Consider the following 25,409-nt stretch of genomic DNA (forward strand, 5'->3'; position numbering starts at 1 on the left):
CTCGAGGCACCACCACAGTATTTGAATCTTGTGTCCTCCTAACTCTTCAGATTTTAACATTAGATTTGTGAGAAGGACCCCTTGACTTTAAAGCTTAACTTAAAAAATGTTAATAAGCTCTGCATTTAGCTCTCACCTGTTTTCTCTCTCACTCAACATCTCAATAGGATCCAGTCCCTGTGGTTTAGCTACAGGTGCAATACGGTTCTGCTTCTGTTGAAGGGCCATCATGGCTTGCACTGAAGGTGGTGGGGGCTGACTAGGCTGGGTGGGTCTGGGTGTTGAAGCGCCACTATCAGGTGTTGATGTTGGGGGCGGTGCTCCATTAGGCTGGGCAGTGCTTGACATTGTCCTCATCTGCATTTGTTGTGGCTGCTGTGATGGATCAGATGACTGTTGTGACTGCTGCTGCTGCTGTTGTTGTTGTTGCTGCTGCTGCTGCTGATGCTGCATCCTCATCTGCTGCATCTGGTGAGGATCTGCTGTTATAGGAAAGGTATAATAACTATCTACATCCTACACACCAAGTTATTACTGAAGCAAATATTTTTCAATTTGAGCAACAGCATCGTTTTGTCTACAAGAGTTAAGCATCTTCATCAACATCAACTCTTAAAAAAAATCATGCAAACAACAGACCATCCTTCCCACATAGCCCACTCCCTAGAGCAAGTGTCTCTATCTTTCCAAAAGCCAGCACACCCACCCATTTACAAAGCAAAGGTTTTTGCTGTCCAGGACAGTTTACAATATTCTCCGACTGGCTCAGGTTTTTACCTGGTCTAGGAAATGGTCCCAGTGGCCTCTTACCCTCCACAGCTAACCGGAGTGTGTCCGGGATGATCTGGTTGCGAGCTAGTAACTTGTAGGCCATGATCTGTGCTCGCAACTGATGGAGCTGTGCGGAGCTGAAGGCAGTTGGGCGGGGTCCTCCGGGGGGCATCTGACCAGGGGGCATTCCTTGAGGGGCACTTCCTGGAGAAGAACGTTTAATTCACTACATTAGACTTATGTTAATCCTGTATTTTCACTTTTAATCTCTAAGACATGGATATAAAGACTGAATAGTTACTGCATGGTCTTTTGTTAAACACCACACACAGGAATTTTCCAGCATGCAAATAAATAAGTCTGGACCAGACAACCCAGTGACGGATACTTTGAGCAACATCCGATGTCAAGGGATACGATGACATCTGCAAAAAGTTATATTCAGTCAAAAACCGTTCAATGCGTCAAACTTACGGTTGTCTTGACTTAAAGGCTTGGTCCCTTTGTATTCCTATGATTATTCATTTTCAGCTGTGTCAAACCTTCGATAACCCGAAGTATTTAAATAGGTCCCTTCAACTTCGACACAACAGTGGTTTGACTGTACAATTAACATGATTAATTACTTCAATACAAAACAGTAAAGACAGAGAGTGATTTCCCTAAATGTCCCTATAGTAACCTATGAATTTGGAACAGAAGTAAATAATTGTGCCTAACTCAGTAAAATGCACACTGATATTTTCTAATTGGAAAGTTAGATTATGTTGTCTAGATTTGAAAAATAACTTTCTCACAAAAAGTTAACATTCGGTCATATATTCATACTTTGAAAGGTTTACAACCGAGGTGTATCACTCAAATGTCAAAAAAAGCCTTGATGCCAGAGAGAGAGAACCAAAGATTTCCTTAACAAGCATTTTAACTTTGAATAAAGAAGCAAATCAGTTCCTACCTTGGATCTTACCTTGCCCTTGATTCCCCTCCATGTTGTGCGGTGGCATGTTTGGTCCCATCCCCATGTTCCCTGAAACAGGTCCCATAGGCCCAGGTCCAGAGTTCATACCAGGGCCAGCCATGGTTGTGTTCATAGCTCCACCACTACCGCTAGTATTGGGTACTGAGGGGCCGCCCATGTTGGATGATGGTTGTGACATCGATGTACTACTTGTTGGCACGTTGGGATTGTTCATGTTGGGAGGCATGTTCATGCCTGGTGCCGCCATTGGCCCGTCGTTGGGTCCTCCCATGTTTTGTGAGGCCATATTGCCCGGCATGTTGGGACCAGGACCACCCATTCCTCCGTGAGGCATGCCTCCAGGTCCTTGCATACCTGGAGGACCAGGCATACCCTGTTGGGGACCTCCTGGCATACCTTGCTGTGGGCCCCCATTCATGCCTTGTTGAGATCCTCCATTTATGTTCTGCCCTCCACCCATTCCTTGCTGTGGGCCACCAGGCCCACCCATCCCAGATTGAGATCCTCCCATCCCTTGTTGAGAAGCAGTCATTCCTGGTTGTGGGCCACCCATTCCTGGCATTGGACCACCTGACATCCCTGGTGGTCCTCCCATTCCCTGTGGACCTTGGTGCATTCCTGGCATAGGCCCTTGCATTCCTTGTGACTGTGGTCCCATGTTCATTCCATGAGGAGGGGTGCCAGCCATTCCAGGCCCACCTGGTCCCCCTTGCATAACATGTGGTCCAGGCCCGCCTGGCATGTTTTTGGCTCTGTTAGCCATGACCATCAGTTGATCATATCTTGGGTCTCCTTGCATTCCTTTCTCTTCCATCTGGCTGATAGCCTATGAACAACAAAGCATCAACATTACATCATCATGACTGAATATGGCCCATGGAAAATAAGATACTATGTCTTAAGTTACCTATTTACCAGTGAGAAAAAATATTCTGCTCTTCAAAATGGTTATGTTAGCTGTCACTTCTCCACAGAATGCTAATGTTAGCTATCACTACTCTACAGAATGCTTATGTTAGCTGTCACTACTCCACAGAATGGTTATGTTAGCTGTCACTACTCCACAGAATGGTTATATTAGCTATCACTACTCCACAGAATGGTTATGTTAGCTATCACCACTCTTCAGGATGGTTCCATAAATGATGGCCACTCGCAGAATGGTTATGTTAGCTATCACCACTCGAAAGAATGGTTCCATAAATGATGGCCACTCGCAGAATGTTTATGTAAGCTATCACCACTCCACAGAATGGCTTGGTCAGCGATCACCACTCTGCAGAATGGTTCTGTCTGCAGAAAGAATGATATCCCTTCAGGCAGTTATGGAAATCCTTAAACAAAATATGACATCAAATCTGATTGAGAGAATCTATAGACACCCATTTCAACAATTTATCATCAAAATTATTACTCCAAAGATTAAAAGACAATGCTTTAAAAGTGTTTCTAATTCACGCATCAGCTGTACAAAATAGGCACCAAAAAAGTAATAAAAGGAATAGGTTACCATGGTTACCTTCTGTAACATCTGGACATTGTCTTGAGGGTAAGATGGGCTAGGCCCTGGGGGTGGTGTATTCATCATGTTGCTGTCGTCCCCAGTTGCCATACTGGCTGCCACTCACACGCGTGAGTTACTTCCCTTCCCCTTCCCCAAAGCCTGCAATACAAACAAGTTAAACATCATTCAACCCCTAATGTGTTTAGTTGAGCTGGCTAAGACAATGTAGTATTGTACTATTTTGTAGCCATGAAGCAACTATTCATCATGTTCATGTTTTGATTGACAAAAGCTGTAATGCATAATACAAGAAAAGTACATGACATCTTCATGATCTACACCTGGAAAAACATTCATATATCTTCAACATCCATCTTGTGTCTACGTAATATCCTTAATCATTTACAATTATGTTCACATGTTCACCTCACGTACAGATGCATTACAATTCGCAATACTGAGTCACGATAAAAATACTTCACCAGTTTACCATCTGGCCTGGTTAACAAGAGGTTGCTGCTATAAACCAGTTTGTGTTTCGACTTCAATGATTGGTATGACTTGGTATGATAGCATGATGCAATCAGATTAAGCATCATGTTTCGTGATAGACGGGGAGGTAATTCTGGCCTGTGTAGTAATCAAGACAGGTTATAGTCAAACTGTAATTTGTAAATATTACTTTACCATGGATTTCTTTATGGTCGTGTAATTTGAACTGATACATGCAGGGATTTATCTATGGCTTCTAATCTAAGCACCCTTGTCAGGCAAACTGGGAAAGGGTATTTTGTTTCAAACATTTGATTTTGTGTTATATACCTTTACTGGTCCTGCTATCAGTGAAACACAAGTCCCTTCTTCAAAGCCATAACATCAGCTGAATATTAGGAGTTGTGAAATTTCTAATTCCAATTGGGAATGTTTACTGACATTTGTTGCAGACCTTTGGCCAAATATCAGGCTTTGAGCAGGTCTAAATAAATCCCTGACATGGGTCGGTGATTTGGGGGGATTAAAGACATTTTCATGATTTTATCAACCTTTGATTGGACATTGTTCCATTTCATTACCAACTTCAAAACAATCTTTAAGACACTTTTGGAGTACATTAATCATGTCCTTGAAAGTGAAACAAACTGACACACATGGGTAAGGTGTACTATCTTGTATCACCAGGTGCTAATCCATAAATCCTTGCTAAATTATTGAATCATGTCGTCCCCAAAACATGTAGAAGGCATTGCATGCTGGGTGGGGCTGCGTGAATGCTGTATGTTATTGGCATTTTCATAAATGTCTTTTTCCAAGTATTACAGTGATTTGGAAATCCATGCAACATTAATGATTTCTACCATGACATTATTGACATACCACACTGAGGTCAAAATCATTCACCTCCTTCATTGTCTCTTATTATGACATTCTAAAACTACATATCAAAGCCCACTTAAGACTTGAAGTCGAAGCTATGTTGCAAATTAAGCTACATGAAGAAAGATATTCAATAGGTAATGAAAACATTACTTACTTTTTCACTATTACACATTTTAATCAAACTTGATCTGATGGTAATTTTGCATCACAAAAATAAACAAAATTATAATAACATGCTCATTTGACCATCCAAGTGTAATCAGAAATAAATGTTCTCCAAGGTAAGACTTAATTTTAGTGTATTGAGATGGTTATTAGACACATAAATTGATAATGAGAAATATTTCTTTGGGGTTTGAAAATCCATAACAAGAGGATATCATGGTTGGATTGCTAAGCATCTTAAGCTGACTACATCAACCTAAGGAACCAAACAAACACATTTAGTCTTGCGCATCATTGTCATGAATTACCCTGGAAAAGAGAAACAGCAGCATAATATATATATATATGTCTGTCAAAGGTGAACTATGAGCAGTAATAATTCGAAGCAATAATATTACCAGAACTAATTTAAACATCAGAAACATGATAAAGACTAATTAAGGCCATATTCAAGCCTTGTCAGCTTTACACGGTCATATCTTAATTAGGACACAAAGGGATATTGATGGTCTCATCATGCCCATTATTTTCATGTCAGTCTCATAATTTGACCATGGTGCTCATATGGTCTGTGGTACTAAAGCATGTAAAGATCTAATGTAAGATAATGATAATAAAACCGCCTTTAATTTGTCCCACATACAGGAATAGAAAAAGATATCATCATAAGGAACACACAGTTCCTTACTTAAAGTCTCAGAGTTAATGTTTTCCCATATAACTAGAATGTAAGCCTATCTCATTGAGAAATTGTACCCACTAGACAACATATATTTTGTTATTGAAAAAGTACAAAATAAATTAAAAATGTTTATGACATACTGAAACACAATTCCATAAAACTGTCTTCACATGATATTAAAACTTCAATGATTATATCACTATCATTACAAAACTGTAGATGAAATGATATTCCACAAAACTGGACTGAGTGGATTCCCACATCTAGGCTATGACTGGGCATAAAAAGAAAATCAATATGAAAGCAGATGAAATACTTACAAGGCATCAACAGAAGGTAGTGGATATGCTACTTGGAAACTTGTTGACTTTAAATTTGTTAATTGGAATGTGTAAAATCGTTTTAGACATGGTCTAATCACAAATTTGGTGTTGGATTTTTCCACTCGAGACCTTGGTTAGAACAAAGGCCAAACGGATGAGCAAAACACCACTACCAAGCGAAATAAACAGCCCCTAGATCATAATTTGGTTGGCTTCTTTGAAGAGATGAATTACTAAAGCACCGATATGCCGATACGCGAAACGCCAACGTGCACACTTACCGGTGTAATAAGTCAATAACACTGGCCTTGTGATAAAAGAAGTGTCCCAGATTGCTATTTCCGTGATCAGCTTCAAGCCAGTGCGCACGGAGACTACGCATGCTGGCCCAGAACCGGTGTTGTGTCATTTTGACCCCACAGCATTATTAGGCCTCAAAGAACGCTCGCTTTTGCGAAACAAACTTTAATTATATACACTAAGAGATTTAATTGATTGTATTATCAAGCATTTGACACCAACTACGAATATTAAACAATATCATATTGGTCAAATATAAATGTATTCACGACAATAGCCATCCCTAGAGATTCGAATTACATGGACGTATAATTGTTAACTCACACGCGTAACAAGTTTGAAGATTTGAGGAAGCGTATTTTCCAAATGTAGTTCTCCTAAACATAACCATGAAGTGAAGGGTATGCTATAGTGCGATACTGTCAAGAACATATCAATTTAGACCATTGTATAACAAGAAATTACAAACGATTTAATGATTATGAACCCGAATAAATGTTTGTCTCTGAACAAGTGCCGCCTTCATAGTAAGGGAAGCAACTGCTCATAAAGTACAATTCGTCGAGCAAAGATTTACCTCCCTTTGAGTAAAAACCAATCACAAACATGGCGTCATTGACAGCGGGGTCTTTGACTGACTAGAGCATAACATGGAATTTATCTGGTAGGCTCTTATTTTTCAGTTAAGAAGCAACGAAATAAATTGCACATGTATTTCTTTAATGACTGATTTGGCGAGGTTATTACTGTCAAGCTGGACGACTAGGAATTTATTTCTGTTATCGTTGGTTCATGTGCAAACTTGCATCTTTTCTTGAAATATTGTTGACAAGTGAACCGAGTTTAAGTATTCACATGGCTAGAGGAAAAGCATGACAAACTGCATCATGATTCTGTTGAAATGATATTCATTGATAGTTCACATCAGAGCAATAGTGACAGTCCTCTACATTGTAATGTGAATCCTATGGTAATTTACTAATTATTTAATGCTTCAAAACAATCAATGTTCAATAGTAAAACTAGCGTTAGAATTACTTACTACTAGGGGAGGACTTGTTAAACCCTGATTTTATTAGTATTCAGAGTGTGTAACTAGTCCACCAAATGAGATAACAGATAAAAACACCAGTCACAATGATTTTACCAGTTTTAGAAAACCATTGTGGAATCAATTCAGTTTAATTGTCACAGTCTCAGCTGTTGCTAGTCTTGACATATGATAAAGCTTTAAGCGTTAATGTAGCCCACCTGTGCAGGAAGTCAAAGTAAGAACGCTTGTTACCAAATAGTCAACAAATGTCTCCAGTCATTAGGGACTTGCATCAGCATGATCAATAGCTGGTTAAAGCAACATCATTAACATCGTAAATCAGATCTACTCCAATACTAGCGATACTATGTGAGAAAAACCCCATAGCAAGTCGCATCATGTGAACCCTGAGCAACTCTTGATCACCCATTCTAAAAGTAGGATGCATGGGTTCTTGAGCCGGTCAGATGTCAATCTCATTAAAATCAGAACTTAGTTCTCAATACCGCTAAACAAAGACCTGAGGACATTCCATTTTTTATCCCGTCTGAACGACCTTTCACGAACTGTGTCCTACCAATGTATTGACTAACAAGAACTTGACATTAGCCAATCACAAAGCACCTTTCTCAAGCTTTATGGCACTAGTTTCAAACTGGAATCTTCCATTTAAGACTACATTTGAAAAACATGTTGACTAAGTTCTCTATCAAAAATTTGAAAACTCAACAAAAGAACATTCTGGAATGTCTAATATATGGTCGAGATTGTATGACACTATGCAAGGTCGCTTCCGTTCAAATGTTTTCTCACGTTGAAGCAAGAGACAGGCAATGATTTTGAGGGAATCAGTCGTACAGGCTGCACCTGTCATTCGGAATACCCCATGTTGTCCTTTTTTCAAAGTGCATGATTAGAAAACACATTCCAACTGTCACTATCCTGATCTGGTAAGCCATACTCTGATTGGTCAGTTGAAAGGTCGTTCTGACCTGACCAGTAATGGGATGTCCTCAGATCTTTGTTTGAACGATATAGAGAACTGATCAATCTTTCTAGTTTCACTTAAGGTTAATTTCCAAGAGTGAAAACTTCATAATATTGGTAGAAAGTATTTAAATATCTCAGAGAAAGTGCTGATATAACACACTCCATAATCAGCTTCGAAAACAAATCTTTTTTGTGGCGTGGCTAAAAGCTACTGGGAAAGCGGTTTTCATTGGCTGATATGTTTGCAATGTTTATCCATCTTGTGATTCTTAGCTGCAATATAGATACCGTTTCTGCTATTTCTGTTCATCGTACAATAATAACAACTCATTGCATGCATTGTTGAATGTGTGGAATGTCACCTTTGGTCTTTACAATTAACAATCTGTAATATGCCTTTTGTGACTAACATCCTGTTGGGGGAAAATAACCACCTGCTGCCCACACAATGAATGCCTATCAGGAATTATTCCCTTGAGTAGACAACTGAAAGCATCATCAATGTTCTTACTAATAAGGCATAAGTTCACGGAAGTTGTGGACACAGTGAAAAAGAGTATGAGCAGACAGAAAAAGACCGTAAAACAATTAAGCATCCAAGGCAGAAGCAGGCAGACAGGGCGCCAGCCCAATTGTAGAAATAGCGCAGCACGTCAGACACCAGAGCCCCTTTGAACCCCAGCGAGGGGAGTTTCATTTTGGGGATTTCGCCTGTCATTTTCTATTGTTTGTTTTGCGCAAATTTCCGTTTTTCAAAATTAATTTTGGTCAAGCATTTGTGACTAAGTATGCCCTAAAGTATCAAAATCTGCAAAGATACTAAGTTGAGTTTACTTGCCCTTTAAGCTGGTTTAACACGACAAACAAAAGTTTGTCTATTTATGTTTGCAAGCATATGTTTGTGTGTGTGAACATTGTGAAAACAGTTTGCAAAGTAGTTTGTGAAGTTTGACAAACTCTCAGCTCTTATTTCACCACTTACAACCAACCAAAGAGTATGTAGATATCACAGTTTTTTACATTAATCTGCTACAAAATGGCATCAGTATTTGAGAGAAGTGAAGAGGAACTAAGTAACAACAGCAAATATTTTGAATGAAAACACAAGTTGGCAAACTTATTGGAGTTTGCCAACGTGTATTTGCAAACTTATGTTGCCCAGGGAGATCGCATTTAGTTGCGAATTGCAACCTAGGGAGCAGTTCAAGAGTTAAATGTGGGATGAAAGTTAATTTCTTTTTGGGGCTGGGAGGTAAACATGCCTGCAAGTTGGCCATCTAACAAATGTGACTTGATGGCATGACAACGTGTCATGACACTTTGGATTGTTTGCCCATATTATCAATCACTGGATTGATTGGTCCAGACTGGATTATTTAGAGGCCACCATATGATTGAGTAAGGTGTTAAACAATGAGCACACACTCATTTCTTGCTTTTCTGACCAATATCTTTTCTACATGTTTCAGTTGTAGTTAAGAAAGAAACTGAAAATGTCTTTTGTGAGGCCAGGACACAAGAAGAAGCGAGTTGTTACTCGAAAAAAGCCAATTTGGGATGTAAGTATGAAGTACAATTATGTTTATTTTAGACATGCCCTTGAAAGAAATTAGTGCCTTTGTGTGAAAGAATAACTTTGTCATTTTGAATTTCATTATTCTATAGGCTATTGTGAAATATTGATGGGATTATCATCCCCTCCCACCTCACTACCAAAACAACTCCCTCACATGTTACTGTCCTCGAGTAACTTCTGATGAAGAAAATATCTGTGTTCCCTTCGTTCTTCACTGAAAGAAATACAGCAAATACATAGTCCTACCAAACAACTAGGGATGATACAGCGATGCACCGGTGCGATGATATGATACATGATACATTTTCTTTCTCTATTGATATGAGACGATACACTTCCTAAAATACATTACTTACTACTTGTTTAATGACCCCACCACCCTACCCCCTCCCAGCTTTTTGTCAGTCAGTTATTGCAAAATGTGTTGTAATTAGCATTTCAAGCTCACTACAGAAAAAAAACACAACAAACATGTGTCTTGTGTTTTCCTTTTGAACCTGCTCTGAAATAGTTTATAGTCAAGAGGTTTCCACACAATGTAATGTAACTATGCGTATCGTGACCTATGTATCATGTCATTGCTGTATTGTTTTACCCCAACAGAGAACCTGCCTCACATGATATTATTGTCCCCAAGTATCTTCTGATGAAGAAAATATCTGTATTCCCCTCTTTCTTCTTGTGATGAAATACATAAAATACATAGTCCTACCAAACACTAATACCCTTAAGATTCAAGTGTATTTATTGTCATTATTGAAATTTGAAGTAGCACTGAACATTAATTGGGTACTACATTGATAAAACAGTACTGCTTTCCAGAACATTTTTTCTGAATTTTGTTCCGTACATTACTGATATGAAATCTTTTCTCAGGTTGCATTTTAAGATGAGTTTTGAACATTAGCTATTTCATAGAACAAATACATTGTTGAATATATTTGGAACAGAGGTTGCAATTCAGGGATTTATCTAGACTCTCAGATGCTGAAATTCAGCCTCAAGTGTGCAGCAAAGGTATCAAAAACTTCCCAAATTGGGATAATTTGATAATGTCCCAATTCATGTTAATGGTTTATTTGTTAATAGTTACAACTAACATTATGGCTTCGTAGATGTGACTTTCAATGATACAAGGACCAATATATAAAGAGAAAGAGGCTTTAGCAGTCTGTGACAAATACTTTTGAGTCTACTAGTACATGAACATGAGCATGAACATGTATTTCGGCAAATTGTTTTTGTTGATTTTTACTTTTACCATAATGGACTAGAATAAGCAAATCTTACAAGACCCCAAACATTTTTTCTTGACTCTGGCTTCAGACTTCTGTCTAAAATTGCAGGCTGATTTAATGCTTAGATTGACAATATTGCATTGTTAAAATCTGAAATCAAGAACAACTTTTTAAAAATCCAAATCTTGAACAAATGTAGATTTTGGGCCAATATGGAACCCTGGACACATCCCTGTGCTTCTGATGAAGACAATGAATAATAATTAGTTGTGGAACTTGGTCACAAGTTAAAGATGGTACATGGCTCAGTGTTTAATATTTTGGGGGATCATGGGGTCTTTGGGGTTTGCTTCCACGGTATTTGTATCAAGGGACCCTCTATAATTGTAATGTTTTGAATTTAGGCTCTGAGAAGGAGTACTTGACTTTCATGCTTAATTGTCTGAACACTTTGTTTTGAAGAGTTTTTTGTTTTACAGGACTCGCTCAATGATTTGTCGGTCTTCAAGCCATCAGCACAAGAGCTGGTAAGTTTATTTCTCTCAACATGACAATTGTGGGTACTCGAAGTAAGCAATGCCTTCTTCTTGATCAAAATCACATGACGAACAAGACATCCAGTTCATAAACAAACATGGATTTCAACGGGCAGATGTCCGTCCGGATTTGCAAAGCATGTGTACTGTCAACTGGAGGTCGAAAGATATTTTCCAAATCTTTTCATGTTTTTAATTTGATGCACTTTGTGAAGTAAGAACCATTTTATTACAACATAGATCTTGATTATGGATCAGATCGTCTTGACTGGGTGCCACCGTTTTGTTTCAAGCAAATGCATGATATTAGTTGTGGATTTTGATTGAGTAATAGGGGTGACATGGAAGAGACATAATACGTAATAGCCACTGGTGGCACTACAATCGAGCCACAAAATTCCAGCAAGGGTGGAAACTGGACTTTTGTAGTTAGTTAACGCCCTAGTCTCATGATGAAGCAATGCCTGCTGAACAAATGTGTCCTTTTTCTACCTTCATCATCATCACCATCATTCCTTCTTGGCCCATGTGTCTTCATAGTTGTGGGGAGGCTTGGGTGGCCCAGTTGTCCAAGGTGTCACGATTCACTGTACAGAGTTGTTTCCCTTAGGTGTGCCAGACCTTCATTACACCAAAGACGTATATCGGTTAGAGATTGCAGACAAGGGAAAATCAGCCAACTTTCCCCTTACATTCCAATTACATGATAGTTGAAATGAAATAGAAATTGAAATTGGCAAACAAACAAACAAAGAAAATAATTATCTGGTGTAAGAGTATTTGGGGTCACGACAGTCATCACTTGTTTGTAAACATAACAGTCAGTCTGTTACAAGTTCAACTCCATGTATGGTTGTGGCCATCCTTCACGCAGCGTTAGAAATTGGCACTAGTCCTGTAGTCATTTCCAAAGTGCCCAATAGTTAAGGTATCATAAGGACTAGCAGACATTTGCAATTTTAAGGGTTTTGCTATATGTTATCATTATAAGGACTAGTGGACTAAAAATGTTAGTTTCTACCGCTGTTTACAGTGGGGAGCTTTGACTGGTGGCAGTGACAGTATAGAGAGCTCTCTAAATGGACCATCACTGTGAGGAGCTTGGGCCAGAGCCCCAAATTTGACCTAATTATGTGTCTAGGTTTATCAGCACACTACCATTGCTTCTGTCAGAGACCATAGACATCGGTATATGGTCTCTGCATCTGGGTTTTACTGAAGAGTAAATGTCCAGCATCACACATTGTTTTCCTCCCGCATCAAGCTGACATACCGTGATAACACTGAAATACTGGTCAAAGTGGTGTTAAACTAAGTTACTCATAATCAGATGTGTTATAAAACAACAACTAGGCCAGACATACATTCTTCTATGGAACTAAGAGATAGATATCAACCATATTTGGTTGGAAATATTTTCCAGTTGTGAGGATTCAAATTTGTACAATTGGTGGGACTGACCCCCCAAGGGGCTGAGGGACGAGGCCAAATAGGGATAATTTGGCTATAATGCTTTAAACATGATTTCTCTGGAACTAAGCGATAGATAACAACCATATTTGGTTGAAAGCATTCTCCGGTGGTGAGGATTCAAAATTGTACAGTTGGTGGGGCTGACCCCCCAAGGGGCTGAGGGGTGTGGCCAAATGGGGATAATTTGGCTATATTGCTTTAAACGACTTCTTCTCTGGAACTACGAGATAGATATCAACTCTATTTGGTTGGAAGCATTCTCCCGTGGTGAGGATTCAAAATTGTACAAATGGTGGGGCTGACCCCTCAAGGGACTGAGTGGCGGGGCCAAATAGGAGTAATTTGGAATGCACATATGCTACCAGGACCATAACATGCAAACCGATATTATCCCCACCCTACACCCCCACATTGTATTTGTTTGTTTGTTTATTGTTTAACACCACACTCAGCAATATTCCAGCTATATGACAGCGGTCTGTAAGTAATCGAGTCTGGACCAGACAATCCGATGATTGACAACATGAACATTGATCCATGCAATTGGGATCGATGACATGCATCAACCAAGTCAGCTAGCCTGACCACCCGATCCCATTAGTTGCCTCTTACGACAAGCATAGTCGCCTTTTACGGCAAGCATGGGTCACTGAAGACCTATTCTACCCCAGATCTTCACAGGCCCCACATTGTATACATTTGTTTGTTACAAAGGGAATAATACATTTATGCCAATAGGATTCGCTGTGGGGTGCAGCCTTGCCTCTGGAAACTTAGATGGAAACGGTTCAGATCTTGATGCTTCATTTGTATCTAGAGAAATACATGTTCATGTAGGATTTGCCATCTAGCTATTTTAAATGCTGACATTAAAAATTACTAAATATTTGCAGTATTATATACATGTACAATGCAAATGTATATTTTGTCATGATTGCGTAAATATCCAGGTGAGCGATAAAGGCCCTATGGGCCTCTTGTTTTTAATATGTATGAGTTTGAATGTTTGTTAAAACCTTTACTTCAAGACTTTCTTTGTAGGAAGTTAACCACAGATAAGACCTCATAACACGTTTTATGTATTTTATTTTGCTTAGTGAAAAGTGGGCAAGACTCACTGATAAGTGAAAGCACATAGTCATCCAGTTCTGATAAACTTCTGCAGATTTTACGACCAGTGTGGTCAGTGTATGTATGTCAAATTTTCCATATGTATGTGATTTACCTAAATAACACATTGTTGAATACTTTCAATACAATTTCTTGAAGTGAAGCCATATACTCCACTATATATTTCAGGTAGAACGACATGTCGCCCATAAGTCAAAGAATCACATGACTGTCAAACTTGAGAAAATGAGAAAAGGTGAGTATGTTACTCTCAACTTTCTTAGTGCTCATCTTTCTTGGACTATACTTGTTATGTTCTTGATTCTCTTCACTGTGTTGCTCAAGCTTTTCATAGCATCAAGCATAGGTATGAATATAGGAGGCTTAGAAAGGAATCAGGTACCTAATATGACAATTGTTCAACATGTATTGTTAACCCAAACTTACATAAAGAAGCAAAATAACCTGTATGGAATATTTATAATACTTATAACAACTTTCACGTGAAGAATACTAAACACATATAAGGAACCACCCATATCTGGTGTCCCAAGCCTTGATATTGCTGGAATATGGTGAGTAAAACCACACTCACTCACAATAAGGAGCTTCTGTGTATGAGTGCATGTGTCTGACACCTGATTGGGGCCTCTCCAGTCTCTATATACATGCTTCAGGTATATACACAAGTGACAGGTATTTATATATACAAAACATACTGTATATATGCGGGATGTGGTGTACATCTATGATATATTATTCATATCTATGATACAGGTCTTACTTAATATCTATGTAGTGTATGGTCTGAATCTGTTATATGTATCTGGTTATATGTATGCACATTTTGTGTTCAGTGTTTATTAGTGGGTTGTTTTCTGCAAGTTTTCATTTCCATAAGCTAAAAATACCCATCAGTTTATGCCCACTACCGGATTACTGTGTCCCCTGCTCAGCTGATAATCATCATTGCAGGATTGTGCTGAGCAATGTCACAGATTTTGTATTGTTATCGTCAGTTTTTGTGTGTTAATGATGAAATAAGCAGCCTGTGATGTTATTATCATGATTATTGTTAACTTATTTATTTATACAAATACTCCAGTATCTTGACCTCCATGAAGTAGTGTTTTTATTTACAAACTTGACATAACATTTATGAAGACAACATCTCACTTGACTGCAGAATTACACATTATCTCGACCTGTAAATTACAGTGGTAGGTTGAACGTGTTTCATCCAATCGTCACACACTTCCCTTTATTTCCAATGGCGGTTTGTTCCCATCACAGCTAATGGCACTGTTCCACTTTCAGCCAAACAGAAGAACACCAGCTTGTCCAATGCAGAGGCTCGTCAGATGGCTATAATGAAGGAGGTTCTGTACGACCAGCAGCAGGTGTGTTAATTTGTGACCTTGATAGTAAAGACCACTCCGTGCCTCCGTTTCAATTTTGAAATGCATTGGTCATGTGTTTTCCCAAACCAGAAGTGGTGTTATTGAACATTACTTTATTATCATATTAATTGAATGCATTAAGTTTTCTTCTGATCACATGTCAAGATCAGCTTGTCACCTTATCAGTTGCAGAAAGTTTATAGTAAAGTGAAACCATGTGTACACTGTCCATGATTACTGTAGGAAACGTTGATGTAAAGTAAAAGGGACATTATCTGGAAATCTAATCAGATGAATTCACTTGGAAAGGTACTGTCTGCATTAACAATGTTTCACTGTATATAGCCACAAATAACTGCAACATTGCTGATGAGGCGTAAACAGTAATCACTCACTCATGATGTATTTTTCAACTTGGCATTTTTTTTCTTTCAAGCCCAGATTTGTCTTTTGTACCATTGCAAGAGACAATTATAAAACAAATATAGATGGTGTTCATCATGTTCATCATGATATGAATTATTCAATGCCTCCACAGCTGAAATATTCTTGTCTGTGGCATAAAACAACATTCACTCACAACTTTTCACAATATATCTATTTCAGCTCCATGACACTTTATCCAAGTCTGACAAGATGATGGCGGTTGTGAAAGACCTGTTTGGAGATGACCCTCGGGTATGTTACCTAGGATATAATAGTTTATTATTGTCAACATTTTATGCCTGCAAAATAAATAAGATAAGGATGTTAATTTCTATTGTAAATGACCTTCAAGAGCCAGCTGGGTTGTTTGATGCTGTCCAATATATGCTGTCTGTCTCTTCTCAACAGAACTATGTAAACCCATTTCTTCCGGTCCTTGCAACCATGATTGTCCAAATTTCCCCGTTACTGATATAGCAGGGTCCATTCAACTAGAAAAGTACTTAAATTTTACCCTTTCTCTAACAACATACTTGAAACATGCTAGATTAACAGAGTATTAATACTAACAATTCTGAAATTTGCAGGAATTGTATTAACACTAACAATCCTTTATATGTGCAGGCACTGTATTATCAATGCTAGAATTGTATTAACACTGCTTGAAAAGTGCTGACATTGTATAGACATTCCATGAAATTTACTGGAATTGGAATTGGAACAAACATCTCCTTGAAAGATTTACTGAAATAACTCACTCTAATCATTATCTCTTTGTCACTTGGAGAAAGTGTCAGGTGACTTTTATGGAAACTTGAAGCTCTTAAATTGTTGAATTGATTCTGTTGAAGTGGAAATGGATTCATCTGAACCTTAGATGACTAATTGGAATATTCTTGGATGATTTAAAAAAAGTCCTTGAAAAGTGATTGAATTGTGACCCTAAAGATCTGTATGAACCCTGTAAAGTGATACTGAAAAACAGGGGGAAACAGCTACCGGTATAAACTAAGTTGCAATTCACCAGCAGGGGACATTTTATTTAGGCCAGGCTTTTTTTAAACACATCCGAGGGTTGTTATGATATTTAAAACCCGCATCCCGAGAGATTTTCCGAGGGAAAGGTTTTTAAATATCATAACAACCTGAGGGGAAGTGTTTTATCTTACTTATAAACCGATTTCGAACCTTAAAACAACATTTATCAACATTTTTATGTTTCGAACATACTTTCCATGAACCTTGGGAAACGGGCATAAAATATCTGTTGCTGGCATACGGATCTTGAAAAGGACATTCTAAAAAGCACTGCGGCTTATCAACACCTCTGTAGCCTTGTGGTACACTCACTTGGCTACAGATATGAAGGTTGCGAGTTCAATCCTCGGGAATATAAAGAAAATATTATGTCATTTGATTTTACATTTCATTACATGTTACAATCTGAACAGAAGTTATATAAATAAAATACCCAGGACATTATAAAAAATCACTGGGATATTATAACACATTATATAGCAAATATGACTTGAATATCCTTTAAAATCCCTGGGATGTTATATAAAATCCCAGGGACATTACAACGTCCCTGTTTATGAGATTTAACCCGACTGGAGAACAATAGGATGACGTCACCAGAGGGTTTTTTATTTTAGGATTACAGATTTTTCAGCCCAAAGTCTAGGGTCGGAGGAAGGGGAAAAGAAAAAAAGCTGGATGCATTTTTTAATGCAGAATGCCTCTGGCATACTTTATGAACATATTCTGTGCTCAAAAGACAGCCATTTGTGACGATAAAGCCCCTTGTAACAATAAAAATTCTACCAGTTGTCAAGGGAGGCTATTTATGTTCGGCTTCAAGATCAACAAAGATCAATTATGTATCAGTTTACTAGTTTACAACGTTAAATTCATATGCTTTTTACTTAAAGGTGATGATAACAAATAAAATAACTGACTACGCGGCTATTGGGGGAAAAAAATGGAAATCTGATTTATTTTTTTACATTTTCTAAAAAATTAGAGTCGGCAAGGTCTGTAATCCGAAAAATATAAAACGCGTGACCTTAGGATCATGGTGTAATGATTGTGTATGTTTTGTGTTGTTTATTTCAGAGATTCCTGGGTATCCCCAATGTAACCTCAGTGCCTGGCCAGGAGGGGACACACATGAGGTCAGGAGACTACCCACATTGGGTGGGAATATCATAGAATAGGATTAAACCCTAATATCATTCAGGAGTCTGTTTGGAGGCATAGGTGGACTAGTCAGAATGCACTGCTTTTTGCTGTGAAGAGTTGCATCCCTTAGCAATGACAGGATCCATTATTTGTGATAGGTTTTACACATGCAAAGAGGGCACGGGTGGCCAAATGGTCCAAGGGGCTGCAATTTGTTTTGATGATTTGCATCCCTCTATTGTGCCAGGATCCACTGTTTGTGGGACTTACCCTGATTATGATCTTGGATCTGTCAGTACCAATAGGACACCCTAAGTGGCTGTGATAAAATTGAAAGTGTTCAAAGTAGTGTCAAACCTCACTTACATGATTGTTTGGGTATTATTTTTCATGAAATATGGATTGATTTAGGATTGCATTGGTATAATGTGTGAAACCTATTTTTGTTTTCCTGTGCTGTGAAATGTCTGGAATATTGCTATAAGCTGTGAAAAACAAACATCAATCACTTTTTTAACAGGGTGCCGTTGTACCAAACAACCTCAGAACTACGACTGTCGTAAGACTATGTTAAGGTATGGGAGTTACGATCACCTTAGCACTAAGATCACTTTGTACAACGGCACCCATATCTTTATGATTTGTGACCTACTGTCTGACACAGTTTATTGAGGTGAGGACTGCCCTAGGGACGTGTTGGTTAGAATAGGTCCCCAGTAACCTACGCTTGTCGTAAGAGGAAATTAAATGAATCAGATGGTTATATGCCATGCCATGGCTGATTGCATGTCATTGAACCCTGACAGCGTGGGACATTGCTCATAATATCAACCACTGATTTGTCTGGTCAAGACTTTACAATGCTGTAATATTGATGACTGAGGCATTACACAGTGTGAAATAACTTACAACCAAATATCAAAGGATTTTATGAAACCATAAAATAAGTACACATTCCGTAAAATATTTGCCATGCCCTTCTGTTCCAGGACTAAGCATATTGTAGCCCCAGTGAAGGACATCAGAACCAAGTCTGAAACTATGAGTGAGTCGGTGATGGACCAAGTAGCACTCAATGATTTTACAGATTCAGAATCAGGTATGTTGCTAGATTGGCAGGGAATGATACAAAGTCTCTTCAGAAATTGTCACTTGTGTAATGTGAAGAAATGTTGGTATGTTCATGAAAATGAAGTGAACATTATCTTTTCTTAGTTGTAGAAGCTGTGTACACTTGTTATTTACAGAGGAGTCATGTGTATGTGGTATATTGCTTCTTGAGTTTGTGGAAGAAAAAAGTATGTTCATTGGCCAGAAAGACTGAGGATTTCTACCCCAAAGAAGACCAGAATTCTTACTTCTGTGTTCTTGCATGTCATAAACAAGAGCAGTTTTCAGGACATCAGGGATGAATTGGTCCTTGGTGTTAAACATGTGCTTGTTAGAGCATTGGAAGTTGTTCATGCAGTCAACTATTTGGTTTGTCTGGTCCAGACTTGATAATTTACGGGTCGCTGTGGTATAGCAGGAAAATTGCAGACTGATGTTACACAACATTCACTCTGTCATATATTCAAGGGATAATTTCTATAAACAACCGAAAGATGAAGTCAAACATTTTGATATCCGGTGAAGTGCGAGGCTGGGATATTGCAGACTGTAGATGAAGTCAAACATTTTGATATCCGGTGAAGTGCGAGGCTGGGATATTGCAGACTGTAGATGAAGTCAAACATTTTGATATCCGGTGAAGTGCGAGGCTGGGATATTGCAGACTGTAGATGAAGTCAAACATTTTGATATCCGGTGAAGTGGGAGGCTGGAATATTGCAGACTGATGTTACACAACATTCACGCTGTCATATATTAAGGGATAATTGCTATAAACAACTGAAAGATGAAGTCAAACATGTTGATATCCTGTGAAGTCGGAGGCTGGAATATTGCAGACTGAGGAATTATCCCATTAAGATAAATTGTTTGTTGGACATTCTGGATTTCTTGAAGAACAATGTGTTGTGAACGAAAAATTGAATTGTTTGGCTTCTTTTTTCACAGAATTTTGTGTTTGTTTTGAAGCAGTGAATTAAAAAAATATCTTGTCTCTTACAATGAACATGTCGTGGGTTTTTTATGCTTTCCATTATAAACATGTGATGGTTCCATGCAGGGTTTGACATTCTTCTGGAAGCAAGAGGCAAGTTATGAGTAAAAGAGGCTTTTAACTTAGTCAGGCTGATACAATCACTAATGTGACAACACAATGCTATTTCAACATAGAAGCCACAAGAGCATTTCCAGCTATTGAATTTATAAAGACTTGATGTAAGGAAAAATTCTGAGGTAAATGGTAGACATCATATTTCACTGCTTGACATGATGCATTGCTTTTTCATTAATTTGTCGATTGGTGTGAAGATTATTTTTAACTAATATATTCAGTTTTAAGTCAGTGACTGGTTGAAGGATCTCAAGTATCTAAGGTTCCCAGACTCAGACTGTAGCTACTGTTGCATAGCCCAAGTGAAGTAAAATATCATTTAGTCAGGTCAGCTCAAATTAACCCATGTATTAACATTAAGAGCTGTTAAAATTGCTGCCAATAGTCAAGTACAGGCAAGTAGACAAAAAAGCTTCAGATGCAGACTTGTGCTTAACAGAGTAGTCTCACTCCTAAACATAAACCAAAAATGGCTGACACAATGTTAATGCTTGCAGCTTAGATCATTCCCAGGAAGTTGATAGCTGTAACAAACAAATTGTTGCTGTAACGAACAGTTTGATGCTGAAGTTGGTGTGTGTTTAAGAGATTGAGACATGGGATGTTTATTTTCAGAGTCCTGTTGTAATTAAGTGGCCTCTATGCATTATGCACCTTAGTGTATTATTTTATGGTGTTGTACATGTATTTGTATTTTGTTCTAGCAGAATAAACTTTTTTTTAAATTAGCACTCTGCCAATATCCATTTGTTACTGATCCTGTTGAATATCTTAAATTGGGAGGGCATGAAGCCTCTCACACACCCCAGCATTCTCTGTATCCAACTATATAAATATGTGGATAAAAATGTCAGGGATAGATCTCAGCAAGTTTTCAAAACATATCGCCAAAACAATGTGTCTGTTCGTCTCTGTGTGTCTGTTTGTGTCCGACTAAATGACTTCACCTACATGACTTCAGGATTTCACTAAACATGTGGCTGACTTGCAGTGACATACCCAAATTACTGTTGAAAGCAGTATTTAGCTCCACTCGTTCACACAGTAATAAGAAAGTATTATTTGATAGGCATTACTTAGAAGTTGATGGATGACAAAGTAGACACAATGTATAGATAACAACAGTAAATAAAGAAGTTGTTATTCATAAATTATGCCTACTTTGTTAATAAGAAAGTATGTTAAGTTTGACTTGTCAGACTAAGGAAAAAAATTTTCTCTGATGCAATAGCACTTTAATGTTGGATTTTGTTCTTTGACATGATGAAATGTTGTCCTGTACCTGTCTCAGATGACGGGGATGCCATGGAACCCATCGTGTACCAGCCCCAGATGAACCTCCAGAGATTCCAGCAGTTCCTGGCTGCAGAGGAGGAGAGGAACCAAACCCTCAGCTCCATCGGTGGCCAGGCGCAGCTCACCCAGAATGCATCAGGACCAATACAGAGCACCAGACTTCAGTCCACACAAGGTTGGGGGAGAAACAGACGGAATGGCAACATTTGGTTGTTTGAGACAAACAAGAAGAGTTACAGAACTGGATAGCTAGACTGAGTTATGTTTGTGCTGTTACCAGTAAAGGTTCAGCCGAGGTAGAATAAGGGCTACAGTTAGGACATAACCTTTTTTTTCAGTTGAGTGGTTTTGAATGGAGATTCAATACCTGTACATTTTATTTGCAATAGCTTGAGGTTTCAATTTTGAAGAATTGAGCGGTATTGAATCTTCATTGAAACCTCTAAATTGAAAACACTAGGTTTACCTCCATTCTATCTTGAGGGACGGTCTCTGTGGTCTAGTGGTAGAGTGTCTGCCCAGAGAGCAGAAGGTTGGTGGCTCGATCCCGAGCTGTGTCATACCAAAAGAAGTTAAAAGATGGTACTCGTTGTTATCCTGCCTGGCACTTGGGATCAAGGAGCTATATCAAAGACTGGTCAGCTCTGAGTCAGTATACTGTTGTCTGAGTGGGCTGTACATGTTAAAGTCCGGTCTAGTACAAGCTGCCTATTGATTGATTATCTTCACGCACTGAGGGGGGGGGGGGGGGGTACGGGTGGCACGGGTGGCACGGGTGGCCCAGTTTTCTAAGGCGCTGCGATTTGCTGTGCAGAGTTGCGTCCCTTGGGCACGCCAGAAACCTATGATTGTGGGTTCGAATCTCGGTTTGCCCCGATTATGTTTCTAGGTTTGTCAGCACCATACCCGTGCTCGTGGGTTTCACAGAGGTGTTAAATGTCTAAGACCTGCATCACTTCGGGCTTTCCTCCCACATTAAGCTGACACGCCGCAATATAACTGGAATACTGTTAAAAGCGGCGTTAAACCCAACTGACTCACTCACTCACTCACTCACACACCGAGGCATCATGTGGGAGTAAAAGCTCTGATTTAATGAGATGGTGATTTATACCAACTATCATAAGGCTAATATCCTGGGATGTATTCTACACTGATATAACAGATACATTGATCTACTATCCAGATGTCACTGGCTGTGAGACCCCCAAGAATGGCCACAATGAGTCTATCGAGATGCTGCGAACACCCCGCTCAGCCATCAACGACACACGGAAGGTGAAGAAGACGAAGAAGAGAGTCTCCCCACAGAAGGAAAACAGGCCACAAACTGCTTCCGCTCTCAACCTTACAGATCTCAGGAAGGTCAGATTATGAAGTTGTTTTCTCGTATGTGCAGGATTTGCACAGGTTTCAAAGGATTTGCACTTTGAGGTCTGTTGAAAAGTTTTCCAATTTAGAATCTGCTTTGAAAAGGCCTTAAATTTTCTTCACCAGTCCCCATCTCAACTAAATTACCTAAAAATAAACACAACTTTCATTCTGACAATAAAGGTGAAAATTTCGTAACAAATCTGTTTTAAAGTACATTTGGGTCTTTACTAATGCTTATCTCAACTGAATTACCTAAAAATAAATACAACTTTCATTCTGACAATAAAGGTAAACATGTCGTAATAAATCTGTTTGAATGTACAATTGTGTCTTACTTTTTGCCCTGAAAATCGTCATTATTGCCTTTAAAAAGTCTAAATTTATGGGCTCAAGTCTTGTGTGAACCATTGTATTACTGTGCGATGTTTGGTTATTGTGTTTTATTCCACATGCTCAGGAAACTGTTTCTGCTATTTCAAAATTCAAATCTAGGTTTACATGGTTTGGGTCAGGGATGCAGCTTGACCTGGAACATTTACTTGCCTGAATAATGATAACATAGAAGGACATCCCTTAAAAGGCCCTGATTATGTTTCTAGGTTTGTCAGCACCATATCCGTGTTTGTGGGTTTCAACAAAGTGGTAAATCTCTAAGACCTGCATCCCTTCAGGCTTGCTTCCCACCTTTAATAAGCTGTTTTATTACCCACGTGGTGAAGATACAGGTGGTAAGATACTAAATCCGTACGTCACACGTGTGTCGTACAAGGTTGACCTTGTTTTATTCGTTTTGATTGGATAACCGTGACCTCTGTCACACCGGGACTACTTTTTTCATTCATAAAAAATCGCGAGACGTCATTCATTTTGCGATTACAAGGCAGAACTGAAGAAATTCATGAGAACGAGAGATATTTACAAACACTTTATTAAACCAAACAAGATAGTCACACGCATCAAATTCGGTTTGCATTCAATATAAGTTATGCATAGAGCTCCTACAGACGTATAATCGAGCTAGATCTATAAATCGATTTACAATGTACGACTGCCGATCGAGCGCGTCCCTTGAGCGTGACGCACCCGACCATTTTCGCAACTTTCAATTTGATTTAACGTAAAAGGATAAGCGTGGTGAAATGAAGTCTGTTTAAACTATCTGGACAGATATCTAGACTTACTTGCGATGATCCGGTTGTGCCATCGGTGTCCCCTTTGAAGCGTATTTTGTGGCGCTGTTTCGGTAGGTGTTGTTCATGAATGAACGAACACGACAGCACGACCAGATCACTTAAAGTTCACAGTTCCGATAAAAATCATTCGAAAACTCCGTGGAAGTGTGCCTGACTTCTGATTTTGTGGCCCCAAACATCCCAAATGTGAACAGTAACATTCCCTATCTCTAGCGTAAAATGCTGTGAGTGGATCGCGGTTGTCTTTTCTTATTACGGTGGCGACCTTGCCCTTCGATCGTTCGAAGCTGTCACTGACATGCAAGCAGACTTGAGTTTGTTGATTTTCACGTCTTCAGTAAAGGGTGGCACAGTTAACATGAATGTCTTTGGCGAACAGTCTGATTTCCCTCTTCCAAAATGGTACGGACATGATATAAATTCAGCTGATAGATCAAGGAAACCGAACCATTTTGATTGCACAGACAGGACCCCGGCAGTGTGACCGACTGTTGGTCCGATATTCAAAGCGCGGCGCTAATGTGACATTTCAAATTTTCTTATCGGTGTCCTGCGTACTAACAACATGGCGCTTGAATTGCCATAAGTTGAAGACTTTCTTCCAAAAGGATCTTGAGCGTCGGTGCTGGTTTGTTTGCAAACAGAACAGCAGGCGCATGTTGTTAATGCGTATGCATAAACATGTCAACAATGCCCATATTTGGTCATATATCAATATTCATGCACAACCAGATTTTGCAACCGGTTTCAGTTTGGTCTGTCAACGAACGAAAGTTGTTATGTATTTACACTTAAATATATATTTAACGTGGGTAATAAATAAAATACCACACTCATTCTCGTTAGATACAATTTTTACGAAACTCGTGAACTTTCTATGGTATCTGACCTCGCTTTCGCTCGGTCAGATACCATAGAAAGTCCACTCGTTTCGTAAAAATGGTATCTAACGAGAATGAGTGTAGTATTCTCTATATATAACTTATAAATTCTACTTGCCCTAAGGATATCTTTAACATCAGGCAAGCTGACTCGAGAGGGTGCCATGTTGCATTCCTTTTTAATATTTATTTGGTTTTTGTACAATCCTTCAGAAAAGGCAGATCAAGGTCAATCTCATTAAAATCAGATCTTAGTTCTCGCAATCGCTAAACAAAGATCTGAGGACATCCCATTACAGGTCACTTCAGAACGACCTTTCATCCAACCTATCAAAGCGTCGCTTACCAGATCTTGCAAGTGACAGTCAGAATGTGTTTTC

The 25,409-nt window shown here is 38.8% G+C and overlaps 2 protein-coding genes across 11 annotated transcripts in view; one reads left to right on the forward strand and one right to left on the reverse strand.

Moving 5' to 3' along the window:
- Window positions 1-6,164, reverse strand: part of LOC139479875 (probable global transcription activator SNF2L2) — a 38,110-nt gene extending 31,946 nt beyond the window's left edge. For 2 of the 8 annotated variants that reach the window (XM_071262784.1, XM_071262779.1), the window contains exons 1-5: window positions 6,083-6,164; window positions 3,270-3,413; window positions 1,727-2,576; window positions 778-975; window positions 137-482 (exon numbers count right to left, since the gene is read on the reverse strand). In XM_071262784.1, coding sequence (XP_071118885.1) covers window positions 137-482; window positions 778-975; window positions 1,727-2,576; window positions 3,270-3,362 — 1,487 coding nt within the window. In that variant the 5' untranslated portion in view covers window positions 3,363-3,413; window positions 6,083-6,164. Of the gene's footprint in view, window positions 1-136; window positions 483-777; window positions 976-1,726; window positions 2,577-3,260; window positions 3,414-6,082 lie in introns of all 8 variants that reach the window. The other 6 variants (XM_071262782.1, XM_071262777.1, XM_071262780.1 and 3 more) reach the window with 5 other exon arrangements.
- Window positions 6,165-6,690: 526 nt separating this feature from the next.
- The window catches only part of LOC139479851 (spindle and centriole-associated protein 1-like), a 28,395-nt gene continuing 9,676 nt past the window's right edge, over window positions 6,691-25,409 (forward strand). For 2 of the 3 annotated variants that reach the window (XM_071262748.1, XM_071262750.1), the window contains exons 1-11: window positions 6,691-6,765; window positions 9,594-9,683; window positions 11,418-11,465; window positions 14,247-14,313; window positions 15,375-15,457; window positions 16,064-16,135; window positions 17,999-18,057; window positions 19,054-19,163; window positions 20,235-20,261; window positions 21,577-21,756; window positions 22,768-22,946. In XM_071262748.1, coding sequence (XP_071118849.1) covers window positions 9,618-9,683; window positions 11,418-11,465; window positions 14,247-14,313; window positions 15,375-15,457; window positions 16,064-16,135; window positions 17,999-18,057; window positions 19,054-19,163; window positions 20,235-20,261; window positions 21,577-21,756; window positions 22,768-22,946 — 891 coding nt within the window. In that variant the 5' untranslated portion in view covers window positions 6,691-6,765; window positions 9,594-9,617. The remainder of the gene's footprint in view (window positions 6,766-9,593; window positions 9,684-11,417; window positions 11,466-14,246; window positions 14,314-15,374; window positions 15,458-16,063; window positions 16,136-17,998; window positions 18,058-19,053; window positions 19,164-20,234; window positions 20,262-21,576; window positions 21,757-22,767; window positions 22,947-25,409) is intronic. The other variant, XM_071262749.1, reaches the window with a different exon arrangement.

This window comes from Haliotis cracherodii, unplaced genomic scaffold (assembly GCF_022045235.1).
Source record: "Haliotis cracherodii isolate W230 unplaced genomic scaffold, xgHalCrac1.p SCAF_4, whole genome shotgun sequence".
NCBI classification, from domain to species: domain Eukaryota; kingdom Metazoa; phylum Mollusca; class Gastropoda; order Lepetellida; family Haliotidae; genus Haliotis; species Haliotis cracherodii.